The following is an 11,375-nucleotide window of genomic DNA, read 5'->3' as shown; positions in this document are numbered from 1 at the left end:
TTTGTCTCTAGCAATGCATTGGCATAATTGCCTAGTACTCTCTATTTTTGTTTACATGTCGTATTAGATTTATCCTAAGTAAAATTTAACTAATTTTGACCAAGTCTATATAAAAATATAGCACCAACTATACTATCCAATACACTATTAACATATATTTTATGGTAGATCCAATGAAACAATTTTGGTACTGTAAATGTTATTATTTTATTCTATAAATTTGATGAAATTTTGCCATATTTGATTTAAGATAAATTTAATGCGATATGTAAATAAAAAACATACGAACATCTCGCTCACATAGTCGCATCGACCTCGGCTCGTGATGCTCCGCCAGCTTTGGGTGGCAGGCTCGCTAGAGCTCGTCTCTCGCTGGCCTCATTCATCTCGTCCTCTGTTTCTTAAACCTTTTCCCTTCTCTCGGACTCTCTCATCCCTTGCTCTTCCTTCCCTGGCGGCGACGACTGGGCGAGCGGCTGCGCCATTTGTCCTGTCTTCGCCCAGCCCTTTGCCGGCGACGAGCGCATCCTCCAGGTATGCCCGCGCCCCTTCTCTTTCCTTCGGCTGTGCGAGACGGAGCACCCCAAACCCTAACAGAACTATTTGTATTCGGATCTGAATCCAGTTACAACTACTAATTAACTTCGATTTCGTTTCCTATGCTCGGTCCGCCCCTGTCATGCACAGTTGCCCACTCTAATCCTAGTAGTACATCCCATTCCCATCCTACTGCTATTTCCGCAAGATTAGGAGTATACCGATCTTATATACCTTTTACGATGAATCTTTGCACAATTCAGTTAACGATTGTGAGGACTGAGGAAATCATACTACCTTTTTAATCTGACCTGGACAAAAGTTTGCTGCTGGTGTTTCTGCTTGTCTTGTTCAGTGCAGTATGATTGCCATCAACCATCTTTAGCTAATTGTTTCGTTTACATTTTTTGGTTAATCGGTGTCCTCCAATAATAATATGTAGTTTTTAAAAACGCTCACTACCACTTCTCCAGAAATGAGAAAAACCTACCACAGCACGGTTCAATGGTTCATGTCATAGAGAAACAGTGGATTGGCAAGTTCATTTGAAATGCCACTAACACCGGAGGGGTATAGGCATTGTTATTAATTTTTAAAACAAGTTTGGAATTACCTTGTTATCATATTCTGGTAGTTATGTTTCGTTTTTGAGATAAGTTTCTGAGGCTCATGTGTCTAAATTAGTTTTTCTAGTAAAGTTTCATATTGATACAAATAATTGAGGTGTCGACTATGCATCATCTAAGCTTTTTATTCGCTGGAAATGCCAGGACACTTAAATCTTCATTCTGTAGCCATGGCTCACGCTAAAAAGGCCAAGGTGAAACATACAGTTGATTTGAGTTCATCCACAATTAGCAGCCTACCTCAAGAGATAAAGGCCAAAATTCTCTCCAACCTGAGCATACATATGGCTGTTAGGGCTAGTGTCCTATCAAGCGATTGGAGGAATTTATGGACTATTATGCCAGACATATTTCTGTGTGATAGCAAGTTTTGTTCCGTCTGTCCTTCAAGTGATTCTTCTGAAGCCTTTTATATAAGTGGACGATCCAAGTTTGTTACATTGGTTGATTTGGCACTATCACTCCACAAGGGGACTCTAGATACATTTCAGATTCATGGGGCACAGAGCTACCATGATGTGTTCGCGAGGTGGATGTACATGCTTTCAACAAAAAGACCAGGAGCTATTACAATCAAGCTGACATCTGGCCCACAGTATAAGATTCCATCAAGCCTCTTCTCTATCAGTCATCTGTACCTTCTGTACCTAAAAAACTGCAGCATTAGCTTGCCAAAGAAGTTTGAAGGTTTCAGGTTGCTGAGAGTCCTAAAACTGAAAGTTTTCTCAACGACAGATAGTGACATCAGTAATCTGATCTCCTCCTGCCCCCTGTTAGATGTGGTGCGTCTGAAATACTTTGAGGGCATCAGCTGCCTCAGCATTCAATCTCAGACACTGGAAATACTAGAGGTTGAAGGGAACTTTGAAGATATCCACGTTGATGCCCCTAATCTTCTCCACATGTATCTTACACTCTCCAACACTGAAGACCACCAATCTGTTCCAGTCCAGGGTGACAGGAAAAGCTATCTCAAGCAAACTTTTGGTAGCCTGACTCATATCACTACACTTAGTGTTAGTGGTTCTTTCTTGACGGTAACATACTACTGGCTTAGTCATTATTTTTATCATCTGATTAAACTGTATCGGAACTTATCATAGTCATTGGTTTTATTCTGGTTGCAGTATTTATCCAAAGGGTGCATGCTGACAGAAGTGCCTGGTGTATTTGATCATCTTGAGACAGTTCATATGGAGAGATGCTTGTGGAAGTGGACCGAGGTTTTGGCTTCTTGTTCATTATTTCAGAAAGCTCTGCTCTTAAGTGAACTTGAGATATTTGTAAGTCTGCATACACATTGTATTATTTTCTGTCACTATAGTTTTTCTTGATGGAGTCTATTACTCCAGAAACTGGCATCTCAAGCTTGGGTGCAAATGCAGCATATCCATCTTTTCCTGGTTGTATTCATGATTTATCAATTGGTTCAAAACTGTACAGAGTTATCCTTGCCCTGAAGCATTCACACGCAAGGGAATCTGGGATCAGGATGAGACGGAGATTCAAGCACCTAAACTGGATAATCTTGTTACTATTACCCTCAATGATTTCAGGGGTTTAGACTGCGAGGTTGCTTTTCTAGGGTTACTACTGAGCTGGGCTCCAGCTTTAGAAGAACTGAAAATAAACATTCCTGAAGGTACGTCAGATCATTGTGCCTTCAGGGCTACTAAGAAGCTGTTGGCTCTCCCCAGGGCCTCTACCAAAGCCAAGATCATCGTTACCTGATTACTGCTGTTTTGTGTTGCATCCTCCTGCCGTTGCACATGTTATGATTTTGTCACTATTGTTACTAGTCGGTGTACTCTATAACTGTATGTGGGGAGCGCCTCTTGCCAATGGCAGTTATGATTTCCTTTTGTTGAGACTGGAGCTATATGGTTGGGGTACTGTTATGTCACCAGCATTATGCCCTGCATTTCTGTACTAGTTTCAAGATGTGATTTTACTGCAGCCGTGGCGGGACCGTGATGTTAGCTTAGGTCGGTCTCAGTGGGGTGTGTTATCGCACGGGTGCTAAGACTGTAAACTAGGTAACTGAGCTGGAGGTGTCATGGTGATGACACTCCTTTTGTATCCTATGACACTCAACATTCTCCCTCTTGTGCTATGTCAGTAAATTTAAATGCTCATGATAATCCCATTGAGATTGGTCTTATGCCCCACTCTGAATTGTCTCTTTAACATTTTATTCAGCATGGCAAACCGAAATTCTGGTCATTGATGATATTCAAGATCGCACACGTTCCAAGATATCTGGATGAGCTCGTTTTTTGTTTCCAGGCGAATGACCCTTCAATATATTTTGACAAGTTAGGGTAGCCTTATCTGAACCAAAAGGAACATTGCTGAATAATTCAAATTCAAATAACGCGTTAAAATGTTATCGCAGTTGCTGGCCCATTCACCAGCTCAGCAATGGGCAGGGACATGATCACACTAGCTCGCCCTTCATTCATGGTTACACCAGCATGGACGCACTAATTCCTGCGATCTTCCAAATCGTCACATAATTTGTTTGCATTATCGCTGAAATGGCTCCAACCTGTATCCTCCTTTCCTTCCATGCGGCCGGTGATCCGATCCCTTGCTATAAAACCCCCACCGCATCTCCACTAATTTCCATCCACGTCGCCCAACCATTTTCCCTTCCGGCGTTCCATCCATGGCTCGCAAGAAGGTGGCCCTGCAGTGGATCGCCAACGACTCGACCCGCCGCGCGACCTTGAAGAAGCGCCGCAAGGGCCTGATGAAGAAGGCGAGCGAGCTGGCCACGCTGTGCGACGTCGACGTCCTCGTCGTGGTCTACGACGGCGAGCAGGGCGAGGCGCGGCCGGAGGTGTGGCCGGACGCCCCCGGCGAGGCGGAGCGCATCGCCGCGCGCTTCAAGGCCGTGCCGGAGCTGGACCAGTGCAAGAAGAAGCAGGACATGAAGGGCTTCCTCACGCAGAGCAACGACAAGCTCAGGGATCAGCTGCGCAAGGCGCAGCACGAGAACCAGGAGCGCGAGAGGGATCTCCTCCTGCACGACGCCATCGCCGGCCGGCTCCCGGGCCTCGTGGGCCTCTCCGTGGAGGAGGTCGTCACCCTCGGCCTGGTGGTGGAGCAACGCATCCAGGTCGTCATGGACGCCATCGCGCGCCTCCAGGGGGAGGGACACGACCTTCCGGCGGCGGCGGCGGCGGCGGCGGCGCTGCCGCAGCCGCCGCTGGCGCCTTTCAGCACCGGGGCCGGCCACAGGGACATGATGATGCCGGCGCCGCACCCGCAGGGCTGGATGGTGGCCGGAGGGGACAATGGGGCGCTGGCCTACAACGGCTTAAGCTTCGTCGGCGCCGGCGGCGACATGACGCCGCAGTTTAGCGATATGGGTTTCGGGTTTGAGGGGCCTGGTGCTGGTCAATCTTTCCCTTATTCCATGTGAAGGAGGCTTCCCCATCGGCCATCGCATCGCATGCATGAATGCCGGCCAAATCTGCAGTGTCTCGTACTCCCGTGTCGTGTCGTGTCAAGCAGGTTCCTAAGTATCGCTGATTTGCAGCATACTTTTTGTGTTTTTTTAAAGTCATAATTACATTCGTGGCTGCTCTCTGATATGGTGTTGGAACAAAAATGATTAGAATAAAACTCCATCTCCATGGTGTATAGTATATATATACACTATATATATATATATATTCATTATATGTTCTCTTTTAGATATAATCTCAAAATATATATATATAATTAGTGTTATTCCCGCCAGATGTATGCACTAGCTGATCAGGTGTCTACAACGTTGTTTGTATCCTTCATCCGGCCGGCTGACTTAAAACTGACACACTGATGAGTGATGAGCATAAAAAAACCTTGCTGAGAAACTGCCATGGATCGCAGTGTTTGCTTGCTTGGGAAACTGTGTGCCAAAGGAAGGAGCATGGCGGAGTCGACTCGGAAAGGAGAACTGCAGAATCGAAAGGCTAGCTATAGCCTATATAGGTACAAAATTGCAGTAGCAACTGTTTTTCTTTCTGTGTGTGAAAATGAGGGTATTGCAATTGAAAGTTGGATTTAGGGATGGAACTGTAACCTGTTAGGGCAGTCTCAGCGGGAATGTCATAGTAGTATCATGAGTATTAAATTTATTGACATGACAAAATTTTTATGAAGAGAAAGGATAGGGAGTGTCATAGAATGTCAGAGGAGTATCATCGCCATGACACTCCTCCAGTTTGTTTACCTAGTTTATAGTCTTGGTAACTGTATCGATGACACTTATACTGAGACTAGCCTTACTACTCATAAAAGGAAAATGTTTTAGTCTTTCAACCATACCGCAACAACACCATGGCTCGGCGAGTTCTTGGAAGCAGTGACCGCAACCACACGGTGCACATGCATGCTCCACACCACCACTACTCGTCGTAGTCGTCGTCAATCACGACAAGATGCTTCGCCGGTGGCCTCCGCTTCCTCTTCTTCACCGAGGACGATGATGGCGTCTCGTTCTTCAACGACGATGCTTGGGTCACCTCGGACGGCTCTGGCTTCTCAACGGCAAACACCAGCTCCTTCTTCTCCCCGTCGGCGTCGACCGAGACGTAGCAGTCGTCGTCGACCTCCTCCTGCACCACCATCTTGGAGATTCTGCTCATGATGCTCTTCTGCAGGCACCGCTTGATCGGCCTCGCGCCGTACATCTGCACCTGGTCGCTCGACCGGGACAGCACCACGTCGATGGCCGCGTCGGTGACGTCGAGGCCGATGCCCTTGTCGGCGGGGCGCGCGGCCAGGCCCTTCAGCTGCATCCGCGCAATCTTGCGGAGCTGCTCGCCGGACAGCAGGTGGAACAGCACCACCTCGCCGAGCCGGTTGATGAGCTCCGGGCTGAAGTGGCTCTGCACGTCGGCCAGGACGCGCTGGCGCGCGGCCTCCATGGCGTCGGGGCTCCCGGCGGCGGCGTCATAGAGGTGGTGCGCGCCGAGGTTGGAGGTCAGGATGATGATGGTGTTGGTGAAGTCGACGGTGCGGCCCTGCCCGTCGGTGAGCCTGCCGTCGTCGAGGATCTGGAGGAACAGGTTCGTCACGGTGGAGTCCGCCTTCTCCACCTCGTCGAACAGCACGACGCTGTACGGGCGCCGCCTCACCATTTCCGTGAGCTCACCTCCCTTCTCGTACCCAAGAAACCTACACCGCATCGCCATTCTTTCTTTAATTTAGACCAAAGGACGTGCACGAACATGAATTATTTGGCGTACGTACCCAGGAGCTGAGCCGATGAGGCGGGTGACGGAGTTGCTGCTGACGTACTCGGACATGTCGATCCGGACGAGCAGCTTCTCGTTGCCGAAGAGCTGCTCGGCGAGGGCCTTGGCGAGCTCCGTCTTGCCGACGCCGGTGGGGCCGAGGAAGAGGAAGGAGCCGGACGGCTGGTCGGGGTTGCCGAGGCCCGACCGCGACCGCACCACCGCCTCGGCCACGACGTCGACGGCCTCGTCCTGGTCGACGACGCGCTTGTGCAGCCGCTTCGGCAGCTCCAGCAGCCTCTTCAGCTCGTCCTGCCCCAGGCTCGCCACCGGGATGCCCGTCCACTTGCTCACGATCTGAGCTATGTGGTCGGGTCCGACGACGTTCTCGTCCTTGGGCGCCAGCAAGGGCGGCTGTCCTCCGCTGCTGCTGGCTCCCTGCTGCTTCTTCTTCCGGCGATCCATGAGCAGCCTCGCCGTCAAGCAGGCCTCGTCAACCAGATCGATGGCCTTGTCCGGGTAGTGCCGCGCTGAACAGCACATATATATGCAGCACATTAATTAATCAGTTCGTGCAACAGTCAATAGATCTTGTATAATGACAGATTGGAAATTGGAATGACCACTGCACTCACCTGGAATGTAGCGGCCGGAGAGCCTGGCTGCGGCGACGAGGGCCTCGTCCTGGATCTCCATGCCGTGGTGGTCCTTGTACGCCGCCTTGATCCGGCGGAGGATGGCCACCGTGTCGGCCTCGCCGGGCTCCGCGACGTGCACCTTCTGGAACCGCCGCTCGAACGCGGCGTCCTTCACGAAGTAGCGCTGGTACTCGTCGTGCGTGGTGGCGCCGAGGCAGCGCACGCGGCCCCTCGCCAGCGCCGGCTTGAGCATGTTGGACGCGTCCATGCAGCTCCCCGCGACGCGGCCGGCGCCGAGCAGCATGTGGATCTCGTCCACGAACAGCACCACCTTCCCGGCGCCGGCGGCCTCCGCCTCGGCGATCACGCCCGTCACGCGCTCCTCGAACGTGCCGCGGAACGTGGTGCCGGAGATCATCGCGTCCACGCTGAGCTCCACAACGCGCGCGCCGGCGAGGACCCCCGACACCTCGCCGCGGGCGATCCGCTGCGCGAGGCCCTCGGCGATGGCCGTCTTGCCCACGCCCGCCGCGCCCACGAGCACGGCGCTGTTATTGGACTTGCGGGACAGGATGCACACCACGCGGTCGATCTCGTCCTCCCGGCCGACCACGGGGTCCGCGCTCTGCGCCGCCGCTGTGAGGTCGCGGCCGAAGGAGCCCAACATCGTCTGCGGTGATGCCGCCGCCGCCGGCGGCGGCGGCGGCTTCTTGTTCGATCCCTTAGGTGGCATGGTGGGTCTACCAACAACTTTGCACTTCGATAGGAGCTCTCTCGATTTTCCGGTGGTCGGTTTATTTGCTCCCGCGGCCGATAAGTTGCCTTTCCAATCATCTCCTTCCACGCATGAGACGTGCGAGTTTCCATCTGTGATCCACGTTGCCTACCCCTCGCAGTCCAGCCGCAGGATTTTTTCTTGAAGGGTTCCAGCCGCAAGATCACGTACGTCGACCCCTCAAGTGGCATTGAAGGAGTAAGTTTTTGCCAATCAACACGTACAGGGCGAGCCCTGTGGCCGGAACCTGGCCGGGTCTGCGACGTACGTGCTCTGCTCACGCTGGGCCTGTACGTGATCCCAGCCGATCACGACCGGTGAGGGTATATGCTTGCATGTGTTCGCGGCAGTGATCAGTTCGACAGCGACGAACGGCGGTGAGGGCGCGTCGCCGGTAAGCCGTACGCCCATGGATGAGTTAAAGTTAACGTGCCTGGTTGAAGATTGGATCCGCGATGGCCTGACATCGTCGAGGGAGTCTCTGTTGACTGAGGCCGGTGTGCTCAGCAGAGGCCACAGCAACACCTCTTCCACAGTAGGAACAATGCGATTGCCATGCATGCTTCAAGTCTTATTTGTGTAGAGGGTTTTCTTATGGTTGCATTTGCCCAATTCTTCCATAACAACTTCCACATTAGCTTGCTTGAAAAACTAACTGATCTTTTCTCATATTATATATGTATGACATAAAACTGATGTGTTCTACATTCACTACTAAAAAAAAGATTTTTAGAGGTGGGTGCGATACCCGCCCCGCCCCTAATTCTCACTATCGATTTTTAGGCCAGGTAACGTGCCTATCCCTACAAATGCATTGTAGGGCTCACCCATGGGAAGCAAAAATGGTCTTGATATTCAAAGCCCAAGTTTGGTAATTGTTTCCATCGCAAAAGGGTTGGGCATGGCAATTGAGTTATTTTGAAAAATGGTGGACACACAACATAGACAACCTCCTTGTATAGCAACAACGGAGTAGATCTCCTAGTAGTGATTGGGCAAGAATCTTGCTGTCTAGAAGTATGGTATCTGGGCTGATATACTCAAAAGGATCATGCTGGAGCCTACAGCCAATGCCAAGGTCTCCACTACCATGCATGTCCTTGAGACCTTGACCAAATTTCAAAATGAAAATGGTAATCACTATGTGGTGTAGACCAAACTCAGATCTCCAAAATATTTTCTAGAGAGAACACGTGTAGGTAAGCCGTAAGCATAAGCATCGTAAGATGTAGATCTCTCAGCGACGGGCAACAGATTTGCTTCCAGAAAGCATCTCATAGCAAAAACTCTTAGAGATGAACTTCTTGCAACCGATAATTGGGTCTCTATCACCTTATGTTCCAACCCCAAGTTGAAATATGTAGTATATTTCACATCAAATCCATCATTAACTAAGTTCTACTTAATCATATTTGCTAGGTTAAAGTACAGAACTGAAACAAAATCTAGAAATTTAACAAAGCGAACAAAAGTAGGATGTTTTAGAAACATGTTAAAGGAATATACACTAAAACAGAAATAATAATTCATAAGATAGGGTCTAAAATGCATGAAGCACTAGCACAGTCCATGCACTTATGTAGAAATAGGGCATCTCCGTCCGAAGATGTGGAAGTATGGTGCTTTGCATAAAACATCAGTGGTATAGATAGAAATGTAAATAGACTCCAAACTTTGATGAACTGCTTAAACAGAAAAACTGGCAAATACAAATACTAGATAATAATGAAATACTTTGTTGTCAACAATAATTTGATAAAGATAATTGTTGTTATGGCCCAAAACAACTTCGGATTTTGTCGCCTCCACTTATGGCCCGTGGTAGTCTCAGTGGGAAACGCAACGGGATTGGCAGGCCGCATCGTAGGCTTGGGCCACAAATCCACCGCATACGGAGCAGTCGTATAAGAGAGTACGTACGTATTTAGAATTTTAAAACCTAACTGCCTAGCCACTCCACTCCAACAGTGAGCAGACACCATCGTGATTCGTGGTAATCCATCACTGTTGCATCCGTCTGGTTGGGGGCGACGGCGTTTCCTGGAACCGGCGTCGCTTGATAGTTGATACAATTAATGGATGGCTGAGATCATACTGATCTTAAATATCTTGTTGTCCTCACCAAATTCTTTTTTAGAGGATCTTACTATTTAGTAGCATTAAATGTATAATTTTTTTTGCACGGATAAGGTGTAAATCACGAGACAAATCTAATAACATATATTAATATAGAGTAGATGATGGTTAGTGTAGCATCACTGTTGCATATCATAGATTTAAGTAGGCTCATTAGATTTGCCTCGTCGTTTACAACTCATCTGTGTAAAAAGTTTTATAAACAAAATTTTTAATACTTTTAAATAACAAGATTTTCTTTTATGTGACGAGGTGTTAATTTTTTTTTGAAAAGGATCTAAACACACCCTTAAATAAATAAATACAAATTTATAGGAGATCACGCACTTTTATTTCATAGAATAGATACTAAAAGCTTCAAGAACATGCATGACTGCATAGCTATTTGAATGTTCTTCACTTGATGAGATCGGTGATGGCTACACATATGATTCCTATCTTCACGGTGTATGAGCTGTATTGCGCGAGCGGCGATTGGATCGCAGCCTTGGCAAAAACGTCATCACATCGGTGCGCCAGAGAGATCGCGAGCCCGACCTGCTCCTTACCTGCCCCGTAGTTGCGATTGTTGATTGTGTCGTGCGCTCAGAGGAAAGCGAAATCCACATCGTTGTACAGCTTCTGGCACTGTCCCAACGCCGCCCTTGTCTTGCCGTCCATGCCTGGCTTGGCGAGCATGGCCTTGATGTCGGCACCATGACAGCGTTCTCTGCGTTGCCTGCGCCAACCCCTGTTGCAACCTTGGCCAGGCCCCAGGTATCCGCATCAGGGCTGTCATGGTGCTTGCTCAGCTCCAACACGCAGAAGTCATAGTTGACACGCTTGCCGCTGCTGGCCGCTGCCTTGCACGTCGACACCACAGTCGCGTCGACGACGATGCTGCACAGCGTGAGGACAACGAGGAGAGCCCATGGGGCAACAATGCAAATTTTTGGGGGACTCATTTCTGTATCCAATCCTTGGGATACAGGGGAGGGGGAGGGTTAACCAAAGGGGGCTGCTTTCTAGTCACGGAGAGATTGTAGGTGGGCTAGCTAGTGTGACTATTGAGTACTTATAGACGACGACGTAGGTTTCTGAACAACACTAGCCGTTGGCGTTCTCTGAAAAAGACTAGCCGTTGGTGGTGTTCTCTGAACAAGACTAGCCGTTGGCGTATCTTGAATTAATAGCGGTGTATTTATTTTACATGTTCAAATTATCCTGCCAATCTTCCATTTACATCCATGCATGTATATGTATCTATACTATAAGGATCCTAAACAATTGAAAGTCACCTCCACTTCAAATATTTTCTCATACCCCTCACAGCCGGGTCCGCTTGTCACGCCGGCGATTGCAAAAGTTTTGTGATGTTGATGAAAGCCACCATTTCTAAAATGGTTCCGCCTTTTTAGCGCTACTTTTTTCACCAAACTTTTTGCTTACCTGCCCA

General features: G+C 49.0%; 3 protein-coding genes and 1 pseudogene across 3 annotated transcripts; 2 read left to right on the top strand and 2 right to left on the bottom strand.

The window, feature by feature from the left end:
- Positions 1-347: 347 nt before the first annotated feature.
- Positions 348-3,324, top strand: LOC120655976 (F-box/FBD/LRR-repeat protein At1g13570-like). The gene is made up of 4 exons (XM_039933966.1): positions 348-534; positions 1,308-2,200; positions 2,291-2,446; positions 2,607-3,324. The coding sequence occupies exons 2-4, from the start codon at positions 1,334-1,336 to the stop codon at positions 2,892-2,894; spliced, it is 1,311 nt and encodes a 436-aa protein (XP_039789900.1). The 5' UTR covers positions 348-534; positions 1,308-1,333; the 3' UTR covers positions 2,895-3,324.
- Positions 3,325-3,831: 507 nt separating this feature from the next.
- Positions 3,832-4,590, top strand: LOC120653549 (agamous-like MADS-box protein AGL80). The gene has a single exon (XM_039931268.1). It carries the CDS (start codon positions 3,832-3,834, stop codon positions 4,588-4,590), a length of 759 nt encoding a protein of 252 aa, XP_039787202.1.
- Positions 4,591-5,560: 970 nt separating this feature from the next.
- On the bottom strand, positions 5,561-7,762 carry LOC120653547 (chaperone protein ClpB1-like). The gene is made up of 3 exons (XM_039931267.1): positions 7,027-7,762; positions 6,408-6,921; positions 5,561-6,332 (listed from the first exon to the last, which is right to left on the bottom strand). The coding sequence occupies exons 1-3, from the start codon at positions 7,760-7,762 to the stop codon at positions 5,561-5,563; spliced, it is 2,022 nt and encodes a 673-aa protein (XP_039787201.1).
- A 2,472-nt stretch (positions 7,763-10,234) lies between these two features.
- Positions 10,235-10,945, bottom strand: LOC120654098 (annotated as a pseudogene).
- Positions 10,946-11,375: the final 430 nt, after the last annotated feature.

Source organism: Panicum virgatum, chromosome 1N (assembly GCF_016808335.1).
Source record: "Panicum virgatum strain AP13 chromosome 1N, P.virgatum_v5, whole genome shotgun sequence".
Classification (NCBI taxonomy): domain Eukaryota; kingdom Viridiplantae; phylum Streptophyta; class Magnoliopsida; order Poales; family Poaceae; genus Panicum; species Panicum virgatum.
This window is presented reverse-complemented; position numbering and strand designations above follow the sequence as displayed.

Excerpts from the sequence above, each read along its gene's own strand:
- LOC120655976 (XM_039933966.1), top strand. The coding sequence starts at position 1,334 with ATGGCTCACGCTAAAAAGGCCAAGGTGAAACATACAGTTGATTTGAGT. Across the intron at positions 2,201-2,290 it reads TTAGTGGTTCTTTCTTGACG|TATTTATCCAAAGGGTGCAT; the intron begins GTAACATACTAC and ends TTCTGGTTGCAG. Across the intron at positions 2,447-2,606 it reads TAAGTGAACTTGAGATATTT|AGTTATCCTTGCCCTGAAGC; the intron begins GTAAGTCTGCAT and ends AAAACTGTACAG.
- LOC120653549 (XM_039931268.1), top strand. The coding sequence starts at position 3,832 with ATGGCTCGCAAGAAGGTGGCCCTGCAGTGGATCGCCAACGACTCGACC.
- LOC120653547 (XM_039931267.1), bottom strand. The coding sequence starts at position 7,762 with ATGCCACCTAAGGGATCGAACAAGAAGCCGCCGCCGCCGCCGGCGGCG. Across the intron at positions 6,922-7,026 it reads CTCCGGCCGCTACATTCCAG|CGCGGCACTACCCGGACAAG; the intron begins GTGAGTGCAGTG and ends TGTGCTGTTCAG. Across the intron at positions 6,333-6,407 it reads CTCATCGGCTCAGCTCCTGG|GTTTCTTGGGTACGAGAAGG; the intron begins GTACGTACGCCA and ends GATGCGGTGTAG.